General features: G+C 45.4%; 1 protein-coding gene and 1 pseudogene across 1 annotated transcript; both read right to left on the minus strand.

The window, feature by feature from the left end:
• Nucleotides 1-509: 509 nt before the first annotated feature.
• Nucleotides 510-27,932, minus strand: LOC146194820 (putative monocarboxylate transporter 5). Its single transcript, XM_084596131.1, has 4 exons — nucleotides 27,585-27,932; nucleotides 21,495-21,638; nucleotides 12,079-13,092; nucleotides 510-902 (listed from the first exon to the last, which is right to left on the minus strand). Exons 1-4 carry the CDS (start codon nucleotides 27,808-27,810, stop codon nucleotides 703-705), a joined length of 1,584 nt encoding a protein of 527 aa, XP_084452257.1. The 5' UTR covers nucleotides 27,811-27,932; the 3' UTR covers nucleotides 510-702.
• LOC146194821 (uncharacterized) lies at nucleotides 14,390-15,956 on the minus strand (annotated as a pseudogene).

Below are 27,932 nucleotides of genomic sequence, written 5' to 3' on the forward strand. Positions count from 1 at the left end.
CATCGGGCAACTCCTGTCATTTCATCGCGCTTTCCGCGGCTGATTGCCTAAAGTAATTTAGTATTCATATATAATGAAATTCCTAAAATGCGGGCAAATGCGGGCAAATGCTTTTTCCTTTGAAACATTATTGCTGCTATATTCGTAGCAGTTATTGTACAAAATTACTAATGAACCGTTCAATTTTCTCTTTGTAGAAAAAGAAACGGAAACATGTAAAAAAAAGAATAATCGTGACTTTGTGTGGTTCCCTGTTTGAGATTTTAAATGTTGCGTTCCTCACGTAAGATAGAAAGAAGCTCTACACCTGACGTAGGCGTAGCTGAAATTAAAAACAGCTGCTTTTAGGGCGGTATTGCATATTTGGTTATGTGATGAAGTTTCGTAGCATATAGCAATTTATTAGTAATTCTGTATATATTTCGCAAATGAAGAACTTGGCGGCGAACAAATGTTTACCATTTCTTGAATTTTGCGAAATAAAGTCACATGGACGACGGAGTGGGGTGTATAAAATATTTTATTTCAATTATGGGAAGATGGCAGCACTTGGTAAAAATATTTTATGGGTAATATCTTGATGGTGCACTCCACAGAAACGAATATGAGTTGACATTCCATCGCTTCTCAGTCCATAACAGAGATTGCAGAGTTTTCGATGGAGCGAAAATATAGGACATGGCATAACTTGTTGATGCTTCTTTATGACCGCACTGGTAGTTCTCTCCTTCTGTCGCGCGACGGTGCTGTAGGTGGATTCGAGACGCCCTTGCGTGCTATTCGCCTTGTGCGCGTCCACTCAAACACAATGAAAATCCCCAGTAATATAGCGACGGTAGTGTTCAAGGCAGCCAGCATCCGGTAGAAACCGTCGTAAGAGCCCATGGTGTCACGAAAATATCCTGTAAGATACAAATGGAAAGCAGAAGACAACTAATGAGCAGTATTACAATGCGAGCTTTCATTACAAATCACTAACGCCGAGGCATTTGTACATCTCGAGCTGTTATTGCAACTCTATCTGTACATTATAGACTTCAGTGCCCTTCGCATAATAAATAAGGTATTTTATAGGGTAGGTTTATATCCAGCACAAAGCCGCGAAGATACCTCAAAGGAATTTCGAGTCAGGCAGACAAGGGTGCTACGGATGTATTGTGAATTTTCGAAGTTGATTCCTGAGCTATTGTGCAAATCTGCAGCATTGTAATACTGATTAACAATGTCACATAGAAATACTCGTGTGCTGAATTTGCAAAATACATATGTCAATTTTACGCCGATGACAACAGATAAAATTTTTTCCCTCATACACTTGCCTGCAGTATTATAGGAGTAGAGTTACGCGAAACGTACATAATCAAAGTCAGCGAAGATTTATTAGAACAGTTTGCTTGTCTAAGCAAATTACTAAATTTTTAGAGGATGAATTTCTAAACATTGTTAGCTCGGAATACTGAAGGCCCAATGGGAATAAGATATCTAACGACTCTGAAACGAAACTGTTTATTGTAGAAGGTACGCCTTCAAATTTAGCGGTGATGACCGCAGCAAGGGCTCTGCGCGACCATCAAACGTGACAATGCTGCTGAGTGATGTCACCTTTGAATTGCAATATAGCAGTCGCAGATGGAGTTCCGCGGTTGCGTATACTTAGAATATGCGCCACACATGCAAGGAGACACAGGTTCGATTGATAGTGCCGTGTACTTCTCTAGGTGAAAAAAGTCCTCATGTCACTACATTTCCATAAACGTGTCTCGGGATGTAACTGAAACGAGTGGCCACCGCCGGAAACGCATTTCATTACCAGAACAGGTTTTAGCCACCACGGTGTAGTAATTGGTCATCAAATATTACATGACCACTCTAATAAACTCCCGGTCCTCATTCACCAGCTGCTCTGGTACAATTGACTACGGCGGTAGTCAGATCTATGACGCAGCGGAGGGTGCAAGGAGCTCTGACTCTGAAGAGACCGCTAATAAAAGCTGAACCTGGCACCGTTAACCACTAGCGCCTCTTGTAATGAAGCTAGCTTAGCGGTTCAGTTGCAGGACCTTGGAAGAATTAGACTTTCATTGGGCTCAGTCAAGTTAAGAGGGCGAATTAAACATAAGCCGTCATTAAGGGGCTAGCATTCACCCTATTATTGAGATTGAGCAGAATGACAGAAGGAAGGTAGATCTATGGTTCAGAATCGAAAGGCATATAGCTAAATAACAATGACGAGTTCTTAGCATTAACGAGATGGTGACGGGCAACCAATATGCCTAGTAGGTGTTATAAATTAAAAAATACTAAAGACCTACACCTGTACACGTAGTCGGGATGAATATGCTGCCGAAAGCATCTATGAAGATGAGAAATCGGCAGTAGGGATAATAAAAAAGAAGTATATTGTGTTCATGGACGACTTCATAATGAGGTACACAAAAAGCAGGCTGAAGACTAGTTAGTGTGCGCACACAGCGTTGGTTCAAGGAAATAGCAAGTGCTCTTAGTGACTTCGCAAAAATCAGCAGCCTACGAATTATGAAAAACTTTTCAGCAAAGAGACAAACCGGAGTTGACCATGAAGTCTGAAATCTCGAACCAGCCTTGACTTGAAGAACTTATAATGGAACGTACTGTTAAGGAAGAAATCTATCAGTGAAATACCGGTTAGAAGGAAAGTTTAAGGATTCGGGATCTCACTAAGCAACAAGTATCAGCGTTTATCTAAGTAAAAAGCCATTAGTTTTGAAGCAATGAACAATAATTACAGGGTTATGCTAACTAAATGTGCAGCAGAAATATGCAGCACAATAGTTTGAAATGGCAACTGCAGTGTTTCCGCCGGACGCCGGGTGGAACTGAACAAACGTTTACTGATGCAGTGACCTTATATAGGGGGTTGAAGATGTGATCTGCTGACTGCTCTTGCGTGGCTGATAAACAATACTGATGAAAATATCTTGTCAGTATGAACATCTGATATCTATACGTAACAGCAACGGTAAACAATCTAAGCAGAACAATATTCTAAGAACAAAGCATGCGAATCAACAGATATGTTGGAACATTTAGAGTTATCAAAGCTAAGAAACAAGCGTAAAGTCTCCGATGAAAGGAAGTATAGTCGAGCGTGATCTGATGAAGGCGGAAACATAAACACGTTGAAGAGGAAGCTAAGCATAGACAAAAACATACATACGCACTAAGAGATTAAACTGGCAATCTTATTACTAATATATCGGATAGTGAAGGGTCTCGAAAAGTTCTACACTCCATGTATTCAGGGCGATGATAAGATTCGCCGCAGTAAACAGTCATAACATGTTCTATTAGTAACGAAGAAACAAGATCAAGAAAGCTTTGGAATCTATAAAAACGAAGAAAGCAGCTCGGGAGGACGACGTATTATGTTGAAGGATGATCGAGATACCATGCTAAAAAAATGGCCACCGCGCACACGCAATAATACCAAACATAAACGGTATTGAATTCTTGAAACAAAGCTAATAACATATCAATCTATAAGAAAGGGATTACCAAATACGTGAAAAATTAGACCTCTCCTTTTGCTATCCTCTGCGTACACGATATTTACAAATAAAAATCGCCAACAAACATAGGGTAACCTGAAACTTAAATGAACAGAAGGTTCCTGCGAGTTTTCCAATAGCCTGTACAACTATAAGTCATATCCATGCTTTAAAGAAGTCTACTTCTTAATAGCACCCCAAACATAAAAATAGCGCTCTAAACATAACCAGAGCATTTAAAAAGGATTCATTGCTTACGAGAAAGTATTTGATAATACAAGCCTTAGCCATCATGCAGGTAAGGGAGGGTTTACACAGTCTTCTGAAATGCCCCCTCCATTCTATACTGCAACATGACATCCTTTACGCATTAATTCGCTTTTCCCGTCCTATTTCCTAGTTACCTGTTGTTTCTTTAAGCCAGCACGAACGTCTTGAGTGTCGACGCCTTTCATCCTTAACAGATGCTTTAGCGCACCCAATCAAAAATGTTGGCTTAAGTGGTGTCTTCCAATGCCATTGGAAAACGCCAGTTGAATTTTTGGAAATTACAAACTATTCGAGCTATATTTTTGTGTACTATAATTAAGCATAAAAATTATAGGAAGCACTAGACTTCTTAGGTGCGGTAAAGCGAAAACATTTGTTTATTATTCATATTTTTACTCACTGGGTACTTTTGCTTTTATTTACTTCTATTATTTATCTTTGGGGGCTACTGATTTCCCAATATTTAAATACTCTACCGGATTTAGCGGATGCTTAATATGTCGCTACTGCTGGATTGGCTACGGAATTTGTCTGGTTTGACACATACCTTCGGCCCCTACTCATGATCCGAGAAAAACTTTAACCTTACGATTCGTACCGTGCCGCGGGTCAGTGAATCTCCGTTTCGGTGGCTAATCTCCATTTTGCAGCTTTTAAGACAACTCCTAATGGTGCAATTTTTCTCTAGTGAAATAATGAAGGTACCATCTTTGCCAAAAGTAACCAGGCTGCGTGTTGCGCTTCTCAGTCAGGTAGAAGAGAATTCATACCACATCTGAAGTTGTAACTATGTGCAAAGTAAAGGCGAGCTCCTGTTTTTACTCCTGAAAAGTTGTAATCCTCAGTAATCTATGTTGACTTTAGAATACAAGCGAGAAGTGAAACATGCAGCCTGGTTGCTGTTGGCAAATACAGTACATTTCACAAACTGCGCAAAATCTTAAGCAAAAGTTAAGTCAGATTTTTAAACGGGAAGATCTCTATAAATTTTCCTCTTCTGAGTGCGTCCAATAAATATCAGAATCGTGCGAAAAATCTGCCAAATCACACATGAACGAGATCCTGATTATGCAGAGATAAAAATGAGCCAAATGCTTTTTTGACAGCATACCTTCTTCCGTTTCGGCCTTGTAGGTTTGATTTTTTCGTGTGTTCTTTTCATTATTTCTTCACGAGCACTACATTCTCATCAATTAAGAAGAATGTCAAGAAATTCGATATGGTCTGAGCCCGGAAGACCAGAATAATTATCGCACCATTAGTCCCGATGTCGATCAAGATATGATGCGTCTCTGGATCATCGAGTCGGACGAGGTCGTAGTTGAGTTGTCAATTTAATGTTCTAATCGAAAAGATTAGAATATTATCGAAAATCGAATTTAATATTGTAATCGAAACAATACCATATATACAAGTGAAGGAGAAAGACGCTGGAAACAGACTCCCTTGCCGGACGCGCTGCCGTTGACCAGCTGAGCTCCCTACCCTATTGTCTTGTTGTTGAGCACTCCGACGTCTTACCCCGTCGTAACAAATTGGCAGAGGTGCTGGGTACGATTACCCTCAAGACGCATCCTCAACCGCTGGAGCATCGTCGGAGCCCTGAACAACAAGACGATAGGGCAGAGCGCTCAGCTGGTTAACGGCAGCGCGTCCGGCACGGGAGCCTTTTTTCAACGTTTTTTTCCTTCACTTGTGTTGTAAGCTTCATCTTCTTCTGTACTGTTACATTTCCCCATTGAGCAGACGCAGCCCCCCGGGCGAGGTAGTTATTCATTTTCATGAGAGTGACACGGCTTCATCCAGGCGACATGGGCAACTTCGGTTCTGACTGAGCGACCGCCACTGGCTGTCATACGTGCCATTTGGTAGTTCACTTCAGTGAGGCGCTCAAGCACAACGTAAGGGCCAGCGTAAAGCGCCAACATTTTCTGGGCTAAACCACGCTTTCAGACAGGTCGCCAAAGCCACACTATATCTCCAGGGGCGTAAGACATATGGTTATACCGGCTGTCGTACCGAGCTTTTGAATGCTCTTGCGAAGCGAGAATTCGCAAACGGACGAGACGGCGAGCTTCTTCGGCTCGACAAAGAGTTTCCGCGGTGAACGGTTCGCCATGGACGAAGAAAGGAAGAATGGTGTCTAGAAAATATCCGAGGAGGACGGGCATATGGCAGGAAGAACGGGCTGTAGCCGGTCGTCTCATGTGTTGCAATGTTGAATGCAAACGTTATAAACGGCAGTATAGTGTCCCAATTCTTGTGGTCAGATGCGATGTACATAGATAGCATGTTTGTGAGTGTGCGGTTTGTGCGCTCCGTCAAGCCATTGGTTTGAGGATGATATGGTGTGGAATGCCGAAAATGCGACGAACACAAACGGCGAAGCTCTTCCACAACATCTGCCATAAACTGGCCACCTGGATCACTGATTATCACTCGCGAAGGTCCATGGCGGAGGATCACAGAACGGAGCAAGAACAGGGATACGTGGTGAGCGGTGGCTGAAGGAAGAGCTGCCGTTTCGCAGTAGCGGGTGAGATAGTCGGCACGAACCACGATCCAGCGATTTCCGTCGAATGACTTCGGGAAGGGACCCATAAGGTAGATTCCGATTTTCTCAAATGCGCCCCGTGGTGGAGTCACAGAATGTAGCAGGCCCTGTGGCGCTGGCGTAGGACGTTTGTGTCGTTGGCACTCAGTGCAGCTCGCCACATATCGCTCAGTCGTCTGGCGCATCTTCGGCCAATAAAACCGGTCGCCGGCAGGATGGAGCGTTCGTGTAAAGCCCAGGTGACCGGAAGTGGGTTCGTCGTGCATGACACGCACGATACACGAGCGGTAGCTCTCGGAAACCACAAGCAGAAAATTCGTGCCGGTGCTTGAGTAAGCCTTCTTGTACAAAAGGCCATCACGGAGTCAAAATGGGCTGGGAGCATTGGAATCCCGCGCCTCCGCAAGCTCGAGGCTTCTGTCGGTCTCTTGTGCAGTCCGCAGAGCCGAGGCGTCGGGAAACTCGGGCACGACGGAGGCGATGTAATGATCGAAATCAGAAGAGTCACATTTGGTCGTAGGAATAGGAAGACATGAAAGACAGTCTGCATCGGCGTGTTTGCGGCCACTCTTGTACGAAACAGTGAAGTCGTACTCCTGCAGACAAAGGACCCAGCGTGCCAGACGACCAGATGGATCACGAAGGCTGACGAGCCAACACAGGGCATGATGATCCGTCACAGCCGTGAAATGGCGTCCATATAGGTAGCACCGAAACCGCTTGACAGCGAAACCTACGGCGAAACACTCCTGCTCCGTAACTGTGTAGTTACGCTCAGGTTTGCTGAGGGAACGGCTTGCATACGCAATTACATGCTCGCCTGTTGCCGAACGTTGCACAAGCACAGCACCAACACCAATCCCACATGCATCAGTGCGGACTTCAGTCGGAGCGGAAGGGTTGATGTGCCGTAGTATTGGATGTGACGTAAGCAGAAATTTTTGTTGGCGGAAAGACGCATCACAATCTGAGGTCCAGTGGAAAGAGACGTCCTTTTGTAGAAGGGATGTCAGAGGGTAGGCGACGTCGGAAAATCTTGGGATGGATCGTCGAAAGTAGGGACACATCAGAAAACGGCGGAACTTATTTGAGTCTGTGGTCGTTGGAATGCTGTAACTGCTGCAGTCTTCCGTGGATCTGGCCGCACTTCATTGCGGTAGACGAGATGCCCGAGTACCAGTGCTTGACGTTCGCCCAAACGTCACTTTCTGGAATTCAGGACATGGCCAGCCTTCTGCAGGCAATCTGAAACAATAGCGAGTCGCGTGTTATGCTCAGTAAAGGTCCGGCCAAAAATAACAACATCGTCTAAATAGCACACGCAGATTTCCCACTTCAGGCTACGGAGTATTGTGTCCATACATCTTTCAAATGTGGCTTGCGCATTACGTAGGCCGAAGGGCATCACGTCAAATTCAAATAGGCTGTCCGGCGTAACAAATGCAGTTTTGTCCTTGTCAGCAGGGTCCACCGGAATCTGCCAATACCCCGATCGCAAATCAACTCAAAAGAAATAAGACACGGAAAAAAGGCAATCTATGGCAGCGTCGATGCGCGGGAGAGGATACACATCTTTTGTTAGAGTGATGGAGTTGAGCCGACGGTAGTCGATGCAGAACCTCCATGTTCCTTCTTTTTTCTTTACCAATATCACGGGAGCAGCCCAAGGACTGGAGGATTCCTGTATTACGCCGCTGTTCAACATGTGCCGGACTTGCTCGGTGATGATCTTACGCTGTGATGGCGACATACGGTACGGCTTTTGACGGATTGGATGGGCAGATCCCGTGTCAATCCTGTGGCGTGCGCGCGACAGCGGAAAACGTTGCGAGCGGTCGGACTGCGCGAAATCAAAGACGAGTAGGTGCTGGGACAAGAGGATCTTCAATATCTGTCATTGTGACGTGTTCAACGATGCGCTGATCATCGAAAGAAGCTTTTCGTCAACAGGTGAGTTAGTAGCGGGGTTGTCTAGGGTATATATATATATATATATATATATATATATATATATATATATATATATATATATATATATATATATATATATATATATATATATTAGTATGTCGCGTGCTGACACACCCGCGGACGAATATGTTCGTCGCTGTCTTCGTGATTCGCTATGGCTGACGCTCTGATACGAGTTCATCTTGAGCAGCTGGATAAATCAGGGCTGACTGAATAAAAACACCCCTTGAATTGGTGCAGCTTTAACGGCGTATGTTTCCATCCACACCGGAACTAAGAAGTCGCATATGGGCCTCTGCTTTCACATGCCGACTAGAACACCTCGACATCGCCGCCCATCGCAACCATGCTACTGTGTCGTCGAGAACTCTCCCGGCTCCGACTTTGAATCTCGCAAAACTAAAACGTATACCATCGCCGATCGTCATCTCCTCGTCGTCGTTCACCGCCCCGCTTCTACGACGCATTACCGGCGCTGTTGAGGCAAACTAACAGTCGAAGTTCCTGGGGCAAGCTGCGCCTGATTCGAACAATTCAAGTCTCCGTGTTCTCTTGCTAACCTAATACAAATATTTGTCGACGGGGTCGCAATAACTCGCTCTTTTCGACACGGGTGCTGCCATGTCCGTTATCAGTGAGGCTATTTGCGGCCGACTTCGCAAGGTGACCACCGCGCTTTCCGACTTTTCGCTTGGCACCACCTCATCACAGCGCGTTCATCTCTCAGCGGCGTGCACTGTCCGTGTTCTCTTTGAAGACGTTTTATACACCATCGAGTTTATTGCAATGGTTATTGCGACATCATCGGCAAGGATTTCATTTCCACACGTAGTGCCGTATGAACTGCTCCCGCGAGTGCATTTATCCCTCTTTGTGATACCGCCTTGTGTGACATCCCTACCCGGTCTGCAAAACTCCTTGTCGCCAATTACACAGACATTCCTCTATTTTCTGCTGTCCTTGTTCCATTCTACTGTGAAAGCATTACTACTTCGTCCGCCTTCTTCACACGTTCCGACGCCACTTCGCGCCATCCCTGCATGCTGCTTACATTTGCTGCTCTCAAATTCGAAGATGGCTTTAATGGTATGTATGTCTCGAATCCATTTTCTTGCCCGTCCATCGTGCTACGCGGCGAGTGTCTCTGCCGTATTAAAGAAAATAATTCCACCTACCTCACTCGAAGTTAATGTCCTCATCTATTGCGATATAGCGACCGCTTCGACACCACATGATGTTTTTCAACAGGGTATTGACGCAGCCTGCTCTGGGTCGCACATCTGTCGTTGTGTACACAATCGACACCGGTATGAAGGCACCTTTGCGCCAGCATCCTTATCGAGTGAAGGCCTCTGAGCTCCAAGTCATAGCTACTAACGTGGACAACATGCTTCGCCTAGATGTCATTCAGCTATCTCACCGGCTATTTTAGTCACTACGAAAGATGGTTCCATCCGGTTTTTCTTCGATTACCGTACGCTAAACAAGATCACGCGCAAACTCGTCTGTCCTCTGCAACGAATCAATGGCGCCTTGGACTGTTTACAGGGAGCCGAGTATTTCTCCTTTTTAGATTTGTGCTCTGGCTTCTGGATGGTGCCCATGGCTGACGCTGACCGCTCGAAAAGTGCTTTATAACAACGGTCGCCTTCTAAGAGTTCAATGTTATGCCCTTTGGACTTTGCATTGAGCTGGCTGCTTTTGAACGCCTGTTGGACACTGTTATTCGTGGACTCAAGTGATAGACTTGTCATTATCTGGATGGCATAGTATTGTTTTCTACCGACTTCTCACCTTTTCCGCCTGAAGCATGTCTTCATGTGGCTCGATGACGCTGGACGTCAGTTCAAGTTGAAAAAGGGCCACTTTGCCGCCTGAAAATTCACACTTTTTGTCCACGCAGTTTCCAAGAATGGCATTCTTCCCGGCCCCACCAAACTCAGTGCAGCTGCCGAGTTTCCGAAGGCGAACTCCCTGAAGCAGCTCCACAATGTTATCGGCCTCTGTTCCTGCTTGCGACGTTTCATCTTGAATTTCGCCTCTATATGTCGCCTCTATTTTGTCCCTATGTGTATGGCCGACCATTTATTGTGGTGACCGATCACCATGCTTTGTGCTGGCTGGCCTCTCTGAATGACCGATTAGGCCGCGTTGCTCGCTGGGCTCTCCGTCTCCAGGAGTATAACATTCATGTTACTTATCGATCAGGGCTCAAGCATACGGACGCGGACGCTCTTGCACGCCGTTGCCTAGGACTTCCTCATCTGACTCATCTGTGCTCACGATTTGTCGACCCTTGCTACTGTTGACATGGCCACCGAACAGCGGAGTGACCCGTGAATCAGCGCACCTTCGGACTTTCTTTCAAGTCCTACTCCCGGTCATTCCTCCGCAAAGTCCACCACTTCTCCATTTATGACGGTCTGCTCTATCGTCGCAATTATTTGCTTGAAGGACAGACGTGTCTCCTAGTCATCCCACCTCATCTCCGCGCTGATAATTGCGCTACTTTCCATGCTGACCCACAGTGTGGCCACGGGGGTGTTTTGAAAACCTACGCGGGCCTCGTCTGCGATTTTACTGGCGTGGAATCTACCGCTTTTTACGACATATCGTGCGCGCTTGCCAATATTATCAACACCGAGAAACGCCTCCTCAGAAGTCCCCTGCTTTGTTGCTGCCGTTATCCTGTGCTGCCCGTCGATTTGACCGCGTTGGCATAGATCTCTATCGTCTTCTTCCTACTACTCCCGCTGGCAAACGGTGGATTATCTTAATCGCTAAATTGAAATATCCCCGTAACCCTCTGCATCCGCACGAGACGTGGTTTTGTTCGTTTTCAAGAACCTGATTCTTCACCACGGTACTCCCAAAAAACAACTCAGCGACCGGTGACCCGTTTTCTTGTTTGGCGCTCGTGAGGCCCTGCTGAAAGAATGTCGCACCATTCAGCGCACTGCTACTTCTTACCGCCCTCAGGTGAATGGCCTGACAAATTAGATCAATCGTACTCTGAGTCACATGCTGGCTATGTACGTGAACGACGCTCATTCAAGCTGAGACCAGGTTCTTCCCTTCGTAACCTGCGCGTACGTACAACACTGCGACAACACCTACAATGTAAAAAGAACTCTAGAAACAGAGGGATCAGAAGCATTCACACATGTCTCTGAATAATGTGTTTTCACTAAATACGGATAGTACTTTGAAAGCTAAATTAAAATATATAGTTTGCGAAATTAAGTGGTTCTGTGAAGGATATAAAGGAGGAATGCAGATATAAACGATCGCCATATTCCCTGTTCTCAGAATCCCCGTGCAAAAGTATATCAGTATATTTACGTGTAAAACAGAACAAAAGAAGTGTGCAGTCCTGCATAGGACAGCTGAAGACAAGCAATTCCTCACTGCTCGTTTTAGCAGTTTGAGGTTCGCTGTTTAGTAGACGACTTTGAATTGCTGCTTTAATACCATTGTTATTATTCTGTTGTTTATAAGTTTCACGCTTAAGCGAGTACGCGGGTACTTCAATGGGTATAGACCAAAATTAACAAAAAAATTATACTTCCTCACTTTTCGCTCGACTTTAGGCAGGTATATATTCAGGATAACGAAGAACGAACGAATTAGGGCTGTTGTGGGCCCTGCACAAAACAGTAAATGTATTTCCTTCGCCCAAATCCTAGCTTAAATTTTCCTTACACCGAGAGTATTTGGTATAGAATCTGAAAAGGAAAAGTGTATAACGAGGCTTACCAATTATGGCCGCGCTGCTCAGGGACACTGGCACCATGACGAGCCCGAAGAGGCCAGTGCAAGAGGCTAGCCTCTCAATGCCCAGGTACTCGGCTAGAAGGATACCGCGTATCGCCGACGAGTATCCGTGAACCATAGTCTCAGCGACACGCAAAGCAACAATAGAGGTGAAAGAATTTGTGTGCGGCAAGACAAGTGCGCAGATGGCTTCCAGACCGTACGAGCTGGCGAAAAGAGGGAAGCGACTGATTGGGGCCCAGTCCGAGATTGGGACAATGAAGATACGCCCCAAAAGCTGTCCGACGGCAGCAAACTGTACAAGGTGCTCTGCGATGTCCACATCGACTCCCTTGTCCACGGTGTAGTCAACGATGGTTGTACTGAAAGACACGCTTGAGTAATCGCCTGCGACTGTCGCGATTAAAAATACGTAGAAAGCTGGCGTTCGAAAAACCTCCGCTGCGAATGTCCGGATGCTCCTGGCGAGATTTGAAATAGAAGACATTGAGCCCACGCGGGATTCTTCAGGTGGTTGAAGTGGTTTTCTCCGACCCTGAGTTATCTCCTCGACGACAGCTGGCTCTACGCGAACTGTATTCAATGATTTTGCGTTTTGTCCTCCAGACCTTCTCGTTTTGGGATCCATGAAGTTGTTAAGAGTAATTGTGGCTGGTGGCTTTTGACGACGATCAACTCCAGCTGTGGTGTTGTTTTGTGAGAGCTTCTTGCGAAAAGAACATTTTGTCAATGCACTTTTCACAGACTTGCAATCTACGGGCGAAGGGTTTCTGAGTAGCATGCTCAGAGGCACGGCATGCAAAAGGACGCCTCCGGTCATGAGGAGAGTGCCGTCGAGGGCATACAATGATCGAAGGTATGTAAGAAATGCCGGTCCCAGAAGGCCTGATACTCCCCATGCGATGTAGGTCAGTGATAATGCGCTTCCTTTGTACTTGTCGAAGCACATGAGGTGGTAGATGGAAACGGCAGCGATATACATTCCCATTCCTAGACCTGCAAAGAAGTAAATGCGAACATTATTGCACCCCTACTTAAAGAACGGAAACATATGAGAAGGGATTCTTTTCTTTTTGACAAATGATTATCTACATTGTGTCTTTAGGCAATTAATAATTCCTATTGCCGCAGTGTGAAATTTCTAAATGTTTCTGTGAACATTTGCTAAAAAAATCGCACAAACACACAGATCATTTCCTTCGCAGATCAATGTAGTCGAACCACATCAGTGCACAATTATTTCCCCTACCCTCAGGTATATTCTCCGGCTGCTGCGATCAAAGAAGCAGGTGTCTACATTAGGTAGCCTACGTTGTGGAGCAGGTGAACTCACGCTCCTTATTCGAGACGTGGATGTAATTCGCCTTTTTCTGCTGTTTAGAATACCAAACTTGCCCATGCAAACTTTTCCCACAGCTTTTTCGTAAGCACATATCTTTACTCCGCTATGTATGCAGTGCAAATTTTGTTACAATATGAATGGTAAAGCAATAATTTCGATGATCGTCATAAAAAAAAATTACTTGAAGAGTTTAGCGAAAAGCTGGAGCGGCTTGGGCACGGTGAATTTGTGAAGCCTTCCACTATGGCACCCCGAATAAGCTCAGTCGCTTTTCAAAGGTAAACCTTATAAACCAGATTAAAGCAATATCGCAAGCTTAACACAGAGATTTGCGCACTTTGATGAATATGTACTTTTAATGCACACCACAAACTTAGCAATTTATCACGTCGTGATTCCCTCCCTCCCTCTCAGCATTTTGCCTGCCCGTTTCGCTCCGTGTACCTATTCCTTGCCAACTAAAACATTAGCTTGAGTGAGAGGACTGCAGTATAGCTAGGCACAAAGCAAGGTACTAAGCTCAAGACTCTAAATTTGAAATATGCAGCATCACCTTGAGTTTATTGCCCGTGTTGTCGCAGTCGGCGACTGAATAATCTGATGGTGAAACTCTTCCGCGCTTTAGTTACAACTTCATCACTAGCTGCTAGTACATCGCCTAAATACGGCACTAGGAAAGATCGCACACTGTGTGACTTAAGTACATCATTTACCGTAATGTCTGGCTGTCCCTCTGTAACGTAGCCTTGTGTGCTCGCAGTAACTCGAGACCAGGGAAGCAGCAGGGTAGTTGATAGAAACAAAATTTAAAGTTGATTCACAGGTGTAGAGCGTATTGAAGTAGCTGAGTGGCAGGAAGATTTGAAGAAGCACGTGTTAGAGTGGCAGTCCGAAGCTCTGAAGGAATGCCAGATAAGGCGATAAAAGGTGCGCCCACTTTGAAAACACACGTTAAGATGCAACATTCTTTCCTTCGCAGAAATGAAAGCGTTAAACTGGCTTGCGTTCTCTCGTTGAACGTCTCAGCGTTTGTTGGGCGACACCTGTATTCAACGGGGCCACTGGAATATCTGGTGCCTGAGAATCTGGAGAACCGGTCCGGTTTGAGATGCGCTACGCAGCGATGCATTCATCCGTGCTCACTGTTTCTGCATGCTGTAGTTCTGTTGCTTGGTCTTGATCACTGGGATGTGTGGTGGTTGCAGTTAAAGCCAAGTTAGCCCCTAGTGCTTCTTCTCGCGGGCGTACCTGGTCTACGTGCTGCTCGACGACTCCCTCCGATGTTTCTACGGTAGCCATTATAGCTCCAGATGTCGCCTTCATATGCCGGGTGTACACTCGCTTGCCGCCCCGTAATTGCGGGCATACACCTCACTTCCAGGTAGTGGCAGCAGTCATTGTCGTTCTCTTTTGTTCCCGGAAGTGCTGGAGGGAGGCAAGTGTCCAAGCGTCAGCGTGTTTGATTGCCCAAAAGCAGCTCTGCTGGAGATTTACTTGATTATTGCGGAGTCCCCCGGTAGTTAAAACTTGACCGTTCTAGATTCTCTTCCAGGTTTTCTTTCTTAATCTTTTATAGTTCGCACTGCCCTTTCTACCTCCTCATTAGACTAAGGATGGTGTGTAGCACATCAAAGATTCGCAGCGTTGTTGTTTGCCAAGAACGACATGAAGTCTTGACTGGTGAACTGGGTCCTGTTGTTAGAAACGATCGGGCGAGGTATTCCAAACCTGTTAAAAATATCACTCCGACGGTTGCGCCAAAGGCAGTGCTTCGAGCCATTTGGTATGTGCGTCGACTACTAAGAGAATCATTTTTTCCGCAGATCGGGCACGCGTAGTAAATGTGAATACGGGACCACCTTTCACCTGTTTCAGGCCAGTTACGACGGGGGCAGCGGCTGGCATTGGCAGATTTTGCAAACAGTTCTGGCACTGAGCAGACATCTATTCAATATTTCTGTCGAGTTCTGGTCACCAGAACAAAGAACATGCGACGGATTTCATTACCGTTGAAATCTGGTGCGTTTCATGTGGAACATGTAGAACTCGCACCCTAGCTTCGGTCGGCAAAATGACCCTATTACCCAAGCACACCAGTTGATGCGCAACGGATAGTTAGAGCTTACAGTCATAAAATGGCAGTACGGCCAGGGCTATTCCGTTTGTTTCTGGGCCACCCATGTAGTACGTACCGTTTGCTCTACCAGGACAGGGTCAGAAGACGTTAATGCTTTCAGCTAATGAGTTTTTACAGTGCCATTGCTCAGCTGGTTCAGTGACAGCACATATTAAGGCGGCTTACCGTCGTCGTCAGCTTCTGGAGATCACTACAGAAGTCGGCTCAGGGCGTCCGCGTTCAGCATCTATATTCTTGGTGCGTACTGTAGTTGGTATCGGTGGGCACCAAGGTGGAGCACCAAACGTTGCACCCGTTCGGCGGCCATTGTGGGCATCTTCTTGTCTGATCCCAGCAGGCCCAACAATGATTGATGGTCAGTTACAAAGGTAAATTCCCGACTGATAAGGTAATCACGGAATTACGTGACGCCAAATACCAGTCTCAGTGCCTCTCACTCGAGCTGTGAATATTTGTGCTCAGCCTGCGCTAATGCTCGTGAGCGGAACCCGATGGGCCTATGAACGTTACCAGTCGTGTGAAACAAGAAAGCTCCCAAACCGTGTGGAGACGCGTCACTCAAGTTTACGTTCCTTTGAAGGGTCGAAATGAGGGAGAACAATGGCTGTTTTAAGATCTTTCTTGGCACGATCAAACGCGACTTCTTGAGGCTTTTTTTATTGCCAACGTGCATTCATTTTAAGAACCTGACACAAAGGACCAAGTGAGGTTGACACGTCCGGCAGAAATCTCGCGTAAAAAGTTGCCGTATAAAAAGCGAAATTAGCTCGCAGACTTTACATTGCCGAGGTGCCTGCATGATAGCATCAACATTTTTCTCTGTCGGATGAAGCCCCACGATAGATGCGATGCCCTAGATAAGTAACTGCTGGACTGCCAACTTGCACTTATTGAACTTTATCTTTACACCACTCTCTCGGAAGCGCTGTAAGACGTTTTGCAACCTCTCACCGCTTTCACTCGCTCCGTTGGAAATGAGCACATCGTCACGTTAAACCTGTGCTCCTGGAATGCGAGCCAAAACCTAATAAATTTCTTTTTTTATTATTCCGTGCGCCAAGGCTATCCTAAAAGGAAGCCTGTTGTAAAAAATAGCCAATTTGACTTATTAATGAAGCAAATATTCTTCGCATTATCGTCCAGCGCTACTTGATTGAAAGCATCCCTTAATTCCATAGGACTTTCCATGACATAAAAAAGAGGTGGCAGGTGAAAGATCATGCGGGAAGTATTAGAATCGCATTACAGCTCCGACTGGCGGATTTTGCCGATCCGGCTCCTGCTCTTTTCTTCTAGAGTCGTACACAGTATCCGTCGCATTCACAGATAGTGGAGGCGGTTGATAAAACAGGAATTACATCGCCATTTACTAAATTGGAGTTATTGGCTGTTATCGAAGACGTGAATGGTAAAACTGCGCTTGGACATGATGATGCTCCTTATGAAGTCTTCAAGAATTTAGAAGGGACCACAGTTGACAGCTTGTTGGATATGGTAAATGAGGTATTGTAAGGAGGAGAGATTCCACTCGGCTGGAAACACTCGTTGGTGGTCGCAATACCAAAGGCTGTGAAACTTCCCACAAGCCTAAAATCTTTACGGCCTATCTCGCTAACACCCACAATTTGCAAGATTTATGAAAAGATGATAGCCACCCCCCTGCCATGGTGGTTGGAAGGTAATCAAACATACTGTGCTCGAGAAATTGGGTTTCGACAAACCTTGGCACAGAAAATTAACTGCTTATGCTGGCTGAAGAGGTCATACACGTGTTGCCTTATAGCCACCTTGTGCACACTGTAGAGGCTACCGACGTGGCGAAGGCATACGACGACGCGTTACATGCCAAGATTTTTAGCAACATGGAAAGTATGGGCATTCTCATGAAGATCATAAAGGCAGTACATAATTTGCTTAAGGACGGGACATTTTCTATGCGGATAAACGAAAAACAAATTGGCAGTTACACCTCGATCAGAGACGTTCCACAAAGGTAAGTGTTAGCACCTTTGCTATTTAGTATCGCGCTGATCCCATTAGCGTGGAAATTAGCTGAAATACCAGAAGTGTGGTTTTTATAATACGCAGATCACACGATTTGGTCTGCTCATAAACAACTTGAGAGACAGAATCAGTACCTGCAAGAGGCTTAAAATACCATAGATGAATACTTCCAAAATGCAAATCCAAAATTTTCACCTCAAATGTCCAGCTATACTCATGTTGCAAACAAGAATGCAAGAAAACAATTGGCAACGCAGAGTCACCCCAAAGTTTAGAAATCAGGCATTGCAATAGGTGGACGAGTTGAAAGTTCTTAGCCTAGAAATTTACAAATCCAGCAAAGGAACACAATGGCTCCACAAAGTAAAAAAAAGTAGCTGCGACTTCCTTAAACTTGATAAAACGCATTTTGCCTAGGGGGGGGGGGGGGGGGGGGGGGAGGAGCTCGAGCGAAACTAACAAGAGGTCTTGTACAATCGGTGTTACCGCTAATGGTACTATACCAGATCCAATTCCAAAAACTCACGAGTTGGCAGTGGGCGGAATGGGAAACAATAAACAGAAACGCAATGCACACAAGCACTGCCTTACCAGAACTTACCCCTATCACTATTCTCCAAGAGGTTGCAGAGCTGAACACGTTGACAGAATTAATCGAACAACGAAAGGCAACAAGGAATATGAAGCGAAATTACGTTATGCACATAACATGCTAGTATAACGAAATTACAGTGCAAAAAAAAACAATGGCTGTCTCCCTCCGTGGAAATTCACGACTATTACGATAAACAAGACTACTCGGCTTCGTCGTAAAGAAAAGTTTGCATCATGACCTCTTTTTGATGCACTTCCAGGTACATGTATTGCGTATACGGAGAAAATGGTGGTAGAACAGCAGCTACTAGTCCAAAACAAAGCGAACTAAAGGCACATAAAGAATATGTTTCAGAATATCCGGACCCGCTTGCGTTGGAACTCTATGCAATCTGCGATGCCATGGAGGCCATAAGTAAAATAGATTTCATAACAGAAGCCCACATCTATACAGACTCCTTAGAAGCCATAAAACAACTGAGAAAGTGACAGACACTATATCTAACCCTAGAAATCCACGCACTCAATAAAAAAGAAACATACGCATCAAGATACATTGGATAAAAGACGATTCTGAGAGCACTGAGCAGCGAAAAGTTGGCAACCTCACACACGAAGTTCCAATCACTAATGCACCCCCACCAAGCTCCCCGCTGTTCCTATCTTAGCATGCTGTTTAAGGAAAAGCAGACGTGCTCTCATTTCCCCCTTCCCCCTGTACTTTCCCCCTCCCTCATAACTTAACGAGTTGAGGAAGGTTTCTCTTATAGGATTAAGAGCTTGGGTGGCCCTCACCCCGTCGGTATCATACCGATGCGAATCTGAAGAAGACATCGGACCCACCACATGCCCGAAGTGTTCCACACCAACTGCAAAAGTAGTTGTTCGCCACCTGCTGTGGAATTGTGCAGGGACAAGGGCATCAAGGGCACAGATTCCGCATGCAGTGGGAGTAACCGCAACAAGGGCAGAAGACTTCTCCAAATGGCTCACCGACAACTATAAGAGCTTCTCTTGTTTTTTGCGAAAAATAATTTACATGAGGTTATACAATATGCCTTACTGCAGGCTTGCGCAATAAAATAAATGCAGAGTGCTGAAACAGCCCCCATCGTGTAGTTGTGTAAACACATCCTCAATGATTGGCAAGGGTTATTGCTTAGTTGCACACGCTGGATTAATCGTGGCCTTGAAATCGCCGCCGATTCCTACTGTGCCGTCTTTCGTAACTACTATGAATATGGGCGTTGCCCGTTCAGAGCGCGCCACCGGTGACAGTACGCCCTGAGAAACTAAATTGTCTAGTTCAAGTGACATTCGCTCGCGTAGCGCGTATGGAATTCCTCTGGCCTGACAGAACTTGGGTACAGCGCCTTCCTCCATGTGCAGGCTGGCTGGAGGATCCTTGATTAGCCCCAGTTCCTCAGAGTTGACATCGTGGTAATCCTAGAATATACTGTAATATGCTGGAATTCGCTTGCTTCTTTCATTGATACTGAGACCCCGACAAAACGATCCACAGCAATATCTGCGCTATTCAGTCTGGATTTAACCGCGACCGCCGAGGCTTAGTCCCGCACAGTCCAACATGGTCAGTGCATTATTTACTCTCCCCCCTTTATGGCAAATCTGTAGCGCGAGCTCTCCAAAAACTCGAAAGCGTACTGTGTAGGAGCATTAATTCAGACTGAATTGCTACAGTTTCGGCCATTTTCAGTTTCTGTTTCGGTCACTGCGAACGCAAACAGACGACCCGGTATCGACTTCCATGCTCAGCAGCAAGCCGCTCCAAGCAAATGTTCGGCGAACGGGCGGTTCCAGACAGCTTTTTCATTGCGATACCAAAGTTTCAATTTGAGCGACTTCGGGGTCCTCGTCTGCTGAGGTTACCCTCCCCAAGAGGTCGTTAGTTTGCGCTGTCCTATTCGAGTCTCGTTCTGGAGCCCCCACGGGTTTGACATTTTCTTGAGAGGTGACTACGTTGTACACAGAGGTAACAACAGGCGTTAGACCAGGTACAAAATGCCTCATTATGTTTTGTACTATCGCACCTTGCACATTCTCGATGTGCAGTAGCCCTCCTCTTATCTAGCTGAGTTTTTCCTTCTGATATTCCTATAATTTTACCACGGAGCCGTAGCTGGCCCGATCACGCAATTTACGTCCCAACCGCAGCCTCAGCTTCAAGTACCATCGTCTCAGTGCCTTGTAGTTTTAATTTCTGCTTTGCCAGTAGCTGCTTCTGTGGGGTAACTGACAGTATATGGCACACAATGCGATCTTTGTCATGCAATCCAAAGCATTGTCATAAATTGCAGTTGTCAGCTATTTTACGAATGCCTACCAGGAATTCATTATTCGGCTCGCCCTCCGCTTGACAAAAGTGCTCACTCAAAACTTTGACGACTTCTTCATACTTCACACCATTTGGTTTACGCTGAGCCACCTTCCCTGCCATCGTGTGCGTATTTAACGCGGCAACCAGCAATGCTCTTTTCTTAGTCGAGTCTTCCATCGCATTCGCTTCGAAGTATGCTTCCACTTTATTAAGAAATGGCTGCCACTTATATTTGCCTTCTTCGAAGTCCGGAAGGTGGTGAGCCATGATGGCCTTCCTTTCTCGGTTCCGCATGGGACCCTCTACAGTGTCGACTTTCACTGCATGGGCGATGTCCATCCTCGTCGCTACTATAGCGTAGCCATGCGTGCTCGCATTAACGCCCGACCAGAGTAGCAGCAGGGTAGTCAGTATACCCAAACATGAACGTTTATCGTAAGTGCAGAGCGTATTTGAGTATCCGGGTGGCAGGAAGATGTGATGGAGTGCGTGTTAGAGTGATAGTCCGAAGCTCTGAAGGATCGCCAGACAAGGCGATAAAAGGTGCGTGCACTTTACAAACACACGCTAAGTTGCAACACTCTCTCGTACCTCTCTCTTCGCCTTTACTGCTGAAGCCACCAGCACATGTTGCATCCATTTGTGGAAGGGGTAGAACGTACTTAGCCACACATTGTGTCTGCAGCCAAATCTTTAAATCGTAACTGCTCAATTGAAACTTAAAGAACAGACGGAATCTTTTCTTAGGACTTGATTCGCTACGCAAAATAAGAAAATTTAACTACCGCCCCTGAAATACAGAAAAAACTGCGTCTGTACCGAGAGTGTAAATAGTAATAAACATGGCAGGGCATTTCATACGAGCAGCATTTTGGCAGTCACATAGAGCTGTTCGGCAACGAGGAAACCAAAACATGTGCCCAGAATTCAATGTGCGCTCCGACAAAACGGCACAGAGTTTATTCACGGGAATTTATTCTCACCGTACATAGCTCCTAGCGTAACGGACATCCAGGTGACTTCTCTGGCAAAGGCGGATGCGATGATCCCAAGAGACGCAATGAAGGCTCCCAAGATAACGATGTTAACCATAGGCAAACGGCGCTGTAGTGCAGCCACGACTAACCCTGCACACGGTGAAAACAAAGAAACATTGCATCTTCGATATTCAATACGGTACCCAAAATATAAAACGGGATAATTCAACGTTCGGTTCCTCCGAAAAAGAGCGAGGAACGAGGATTACTTCAAGTTACGCTTCTTTTAATACAGTCCCAGGATGGAGTCAAATTTCGTCGAGCAGGGCCCTTCATTGATAGACACCGACTTGGTGAAAAATAGAAATTCCGTTTTTAGAAGTTCGTAACCATTACCTTGGTTATTTTTATTCGTTCAAAGGCATTTATAATAGTTCAAAATGCATGTTTTTTTTTTATACCTGATAGAAAGCTTACCTTTCTTTACAGGAATACTCGAGCAAATCAGTTGGAATTTCCGCAAGATAAAAGCCATATGTATAGGCTACTCACGCTAATCTCTCGAAATGATAAAAATTAACTAATTATTTTTGTAATAATAGGAAGGCTTCAGGGACGCTTTAAATCTTAATTGTTCACGTCGCTCTGATCAACGTGAAGCATTTAATGCGGTAAATGCTTCACGTCGGGTGCCTTCACAGTGCGGCAGGGTCTCGTTCTTAGTTTAAGTGTGAGAGCTCCTCAAATAATGACGGGAACGAAGATTAGTATAATAATAATTAGTCGCTGAAAAAGCTAGACATTTGGTCGCAGCATTAGATACCCTGAGTTTCATCAGGATCAGTGCAGCCTATTCAACTTCTAAAGAATGCAAGGTAAAGAACTCCTGCCTTTTGCCATTTTCATTTTGCTTACAAAGAGTCATCAAGTGCTTTTTAACGAAATGACGATCGAATAAAAGCATTTTCGCTACTGGAGTGTGGGATAACAAATAACAATATGAAATAAAACTATAGGATTTTTAAGAACCAGAACACCATCGCGGTTCACATGTAGGCAATGACTGCTACCTCAAAGCGCTTGTTTTCTTCCCCTGTCCATGGGGTTTTTGTGTGCAGTTTCAGTCTCTCAGATCGAAAGTCCATAGTAAGGACAGCTTAGAATGCGGAGCTATGTCGCCAAACTCGCCAAACTTGCCTACTCGCCAAACTAGTCATGTTAGTTCCTGTGGCACGTAATTGAAATATATTCTAGTTCATTTAGCTGTTCTAAGTATCGTTTACGGGTTCATAACGAACTGGGGGTGTGAAATCTTAAACGGTCAGCTGTAAGCGTTGCACCGTTTTATCGACGAAGGTAGGCCCTCTGCTCCGCGGGAAGACCATGGCAGGGTTACACGGGTGCCGAAGGCTGGCCTGAAAGGCGGTTTCGCGCGCCTGCAGCCAAAGTTACTAGAAAACCTGATCAGCTTGCAAACTCCGCAGAGATAACGCGGCGAAACGCGGCACCCTCCAATTTCTGCTCGCGGGGTGATGCTTCCTGCTCTGTTACCCGGTTTGTACGACTGTTGCAATAGCTACTGTCTGTGTTTAACTCTAATTTTCGCGGACAATTACGCGTCTGATGAGATTCCGCTTCTGGCTAGATTCCACAAGCATTACTTTTAGTGTGTTAAGAAATAGTAATCGAAACATCTGATCAGGATGTTGCTTAGGTGCCTGAATTGCTACACGCAAGCCTTAGTCATGTAGCTTTGAAGACGACTCGAGTACGTTTCTTTGGTAAGGAATTAGGTGTCGTTTATAGTTCAGGTTTTTTCATAATTACTGCCAGCTCCGGTCAGGCTACAGCAGTAACAGCATGCATTTGAAATCCTACAGCCAACAGCCACTGGTTTAATTGTTTAAAAATGGGCTCCATCTGCAGTGGTGCAGTGGCTAGGGCGCTCGACTGCAGTGCCAAAATATGCGGGATGAAATTCCGGCCACGGCAGCAATTATTTTATGAAGGCAAAACGAATGACGCCGATATTTTATGCGTTGTGAGGGCACCTTAAGAAACTCTGGATGGTCGAAATTTCGGAACCCTCTCTACGGCGTCTTGCATAGCCTTATTCGTTCGCTTTGGGAAGCTTAATTCGCCAAAACATCCGTTTTCCATCAGCCTTTGTGGGACTTTGCAGGCCTTATTAGCTGCTTGCGAAGGAAGCAACGAAGCAATTTCAAACTGTTGCCGTCATGTTATCTGTGACGATTTGCTTAAGGAAAAATACAAGGTAAGCTTGGTTGTCTCAAATTGTGCTGGTTGCAAACTTTTCATCTTGCATGCAAGTTGCCTCTCATTCGTTGCTTTTTGGTAGGATGCTTCCCGGTTTTACTCTCACTCTCTCTCTCTCTGAACTCATCTCTGAATTCTCTCAGAAGAGTTCTTCACTTCTGAACTTCTGAGTTCTGAAATACTCTGAACGCCCGAACATCATCTACACGGATGCTTCACATCCCCATACGTATTGGACATACTCACATAATCTAGACGATCCTAACATCTGCACTGCATTTTTGACGGACATTCGCCGCTCAGCGTTGACTGCGGCCTTCTTCCGATGCGCTAACATCGCCGAGGCCGAATGCATGACCATCACACTCGCTATCGCACACATCAGTGTGTTGCAGACTCAGGACATCACGATATGCACAAATTCTCAAACACCATATCGATATCTCCTGCGATGGGCCCTCCCACTCTCATCCGCGAGAATACTGTCTACACTACCTACCCCTCCCGTTTCCATCAGCATCAGAAGGGTACCTGAGCGCTCATGCATTTGCCCGAGAACTGAGCTCCCGGGCGCCAGTGGAAGACCTCCGCAAACCTTCAGTACGCACGCTCGTCGAGCCTCTTGACTACACTACAATTGTTCACTGCTGTCACTGTTGCGGCGTCCCGTAGCCGCCGCCACATCACACGCTCACTCACAACGACACCACGTACTGGCGAGAAATCAAGACACATTCGTTCCCATCTCCTCAATTTGCCCACATCTTTCACCCCACGGACTTCCCACCGCAGTGAACCACTTGCAACGCCACCCGACCCACTCTGTGCCAATACGTATGGGAATACCCACATTCCATCCGTGCTCCCCTTCAACCCCCCCCCCCATCTCCTTCTGGGACGCCGCCCTTCTGGCCACGCAACCCGCAGAGCAGCTACAGCTGGTCGAGCGGGCCAAGCTAGAAAGAAAGGTGAGAGGGCTCATGTACTAAGAGGTCCTGCTAGGAGTCTCTGCCTTAATTTTATAAAATAAAGTTTTTCCTTCTCCTCCTGCTCCCTCTCCATTTTCCAAGTACGCCATTTTTTCTATCTACGAGCAGCCAGCGCTAATTGCGGTTGATCTATTGAGGCACGCTGTTATTTATTTATTTAGAATATACTGCAGGCGCTAACAGTAGGCCCTAGCAGGAGGGTCAAAACATGCTATCAGAACATCAGGCACACAAAATAGACCTACAAATGTACAAGGCCGAGAAAATACAAATTGTAAAACGAGCAAGACATGGCACTTAAATACTGTCTGAAATCCATCATGTCAATAGAATCAGCGCTAGACTTGATGGTATCATGGTATACTCTTCTATGGTGCATGAGAAAAATGAACTTTTCAAAGCGTTAATTATGGGAGTCTGAAGCGTTAACGATGGACCACAATGATTTGTTTGGCGAGCAGTTTTTTTCAAGCGCCTGGCGCTTATAAAAACGCTTAAGGCATGACAGAACTGATGCACCTTGCTGCAGCGAGGACTTTACTGTCCGTGCCACCCTACATTATTTTTTCCGGGACTTTCACTCTTGAGGCCTTATACGAGGTCTAATTTACATATATACGTTGGTCACTGACATTTGTTGGTCGGTGCTGCTTTAGTTGGCCTTTTTTATGAATGTATTTGTGTGCTTTTTATAATAAAGGTCGATTATCTACTAGCGGTATTTGTTCAACATATTACTGCGAATTGTGGAGCTACGTCAGCGCTTTACAGGTCATACTGTATAAAAATGTGGAAGTGGTGCTAGCTTGATCTCTTTTTGTGCAGCCTTGTAAATGTAGCTTTGATTGTACGTTTCATTCAAACCGCACAATTTGAGCTCAGGGTCAAGAACAAAGGCTTACGAGCGCTCAACGTCTCTCCTTAAACGGACGGTCAAGCAAATACAGCTGGGTGGATCCAGACAATTGGGGTTTAATTTGCACAATATCATGCGTAGGCCTGATGTCCTTCAGCGCCTCAAATTTATTTGCCCCCCCCCCCCCCCCCCGATTTTAAGGTTGGGGGTGTGTCCATGAGCAGCCACGTTTTCAACGTATGGCAGAGAAAAATATGTAACACCCACAGCAGTGACAACTGAAAAAACAGTACCGATATCATTGTAATTCCTTACAAGTCAACTCGCGCAGGTAGTGGGGCTGGCTTATCGAAATAATTTTCTGCCACGTAATATTATCACACTAATATATAACTCCCTATTTTCATCGCGGCTTAACTACTGTGGCTTAGTTTGTGGTTCAACCATTAAAGACAACACGCAAAAAGTTTATGTGTTAATAAAGCAGTTTCTTGGGATTATTGAAAATGTCCCACGTTATTTGCATACTCATGATCTCTTTAAAAAATACAATATTATGTCAGTTACTAAAGCTTACGACTATCGACTATGTAAGTCACTTAAACGATATTTCATAAATAATTCTACATTTCTGCAGTCACTAGCTGAACTGGGAGCAAACGACAGAGCGTACGCTACACGCAAAAATGAACAATGGAAGGTACTCACATACAGAACAAACTATGGTCTCCAAACATTACACAACATACTGCCACGAACATTAAACGATCTGGATAGAAAACACATTAAACTTGAATCAATCACTTATAAAGAGCTTAGAAAACATTTTTTGTCCGTTTAGAGGTGTGCATTATTATTTTCCTATGCTAGAAGTCTGCACTAGTGTTGTATTAGTTTTTTTTTTTCTCATTCTATCCCCCCCTCTCTCTTTGAAGAATGTTGTCTGTTGCAACGTTATGTTAATTTTAGTGCGTATACTTTGTGATTGTATATTTTCTGCACTGCCGATGTGAAGCTGTCATTGTTATTGTTTCGGGGGCCTGCGGCTTTGTCAAGTTGTCATTACGACAACTTTTTCTGCTGTGCTCCCTCATCCTATGTATACATTAGGTGTAAATAAAACATTATTATTGGTATTATTATTCAGCCTGCTGATAAGCAGAGCTGACTACGAAGCATTGCGGAATAAGGCACACGCGGTCACAACGCAAGCAAACACCTAATGCGATAGACGCTCCTGAAACCGTCGCCTGAGCATAAAAGCTTGTAAACGACTACAACGCGTGGCAATAAAACAAACAAGCACTCCATGCTTTGAGACGTCAAATACCGCAACCCGGGTGAAGTTGTGTAATCTCCTTTCCTTGAGTTCGTGCCCACAATAATTTGGAAGCCAACAAATTGAGGCTTCAACAGATTTTACCCCGATAAGTTCTGCTGAATGCAAAAGCGAACGCGTACAAACTTCGGAAACGAAGCCGCTGTGAATTAATGGCAGCACATGACAAATGTTTAGGCTTCCTTTACCGCAAATAAATGGAATAGGTTTACCAAAAGTGCTCTCCAGCTCCGATGGTGATATGTATTAACTAAAGTCTATATTTAGAAACTTAGAAAAATTACATTTTTTACTAATTACTTGCAAAGCAAAGCCTTTTCCGAGGAACTTCAGACGCCTTGCTGCTGTATGCAAAGGATTGTCCTGGCACATGTCCACGTTTTTTGTTTTAACCCTTGGCTAAAGTTTGCCTGGGCACCCTGTAAAACCGCCCATCCGCGCATCCAGCGGCAGCAGCCAGAGCCGGCCTACTAAGTTACAGATGTAACGGCCACTAGACGGCGGTAAGCTTTCGTGAAAATCTCAACCGCTGGTACCGTATACATCAAACGAAACAGCAGAATTGCCAACTTAGAGTATAAGATACGTAAGACCCTTCGAAGGTTCTCAGCCCTCCGATATAAGAAAACACTTACCCGAAACGTGCGTGGCCATGGTTAGTACATTTTGAGGCCAAGATGCCCGCTCCCGGCTGACGTTGTAGTCATCTACGAAGAAGATGAAGAGCAGTGCCATGTAGGACACCGGGATTGTCAGGAGCAACATGGAAAGTGCGGCAAAAATGGGTACACCCCAGCACACATCCACGGGTGGACCCTTTCTGTTGGATCCCGTCATGCCTCGCGCTGAGGCAAAAGCCATGACACGAGGTGAAGAATATTGGTAAGGTGCCGTTCTTCCCTGCCTAAGTGTGAATAGTCCAGGTTCAGCGTCCTTCTCTTACGTTTGCAGTTTAAAAGTGCCTATAGCTCCTCCTCCAATAG

This window comes from Amblyomma maculatum, chromosome 3 (assembly GCF_055883805.1).
Source record: "Amblyomma maculatum isolate TAMU_Amacu chromosome 3, ASM5588380v1, whole genome shotgun sequence".
Lineage (NCBI taxonomy): Eukaryota > Metazoa > Arthropoda > Arachnida > Ixodida > Ixodidae > Amblyomma > Amblyomma maculatum.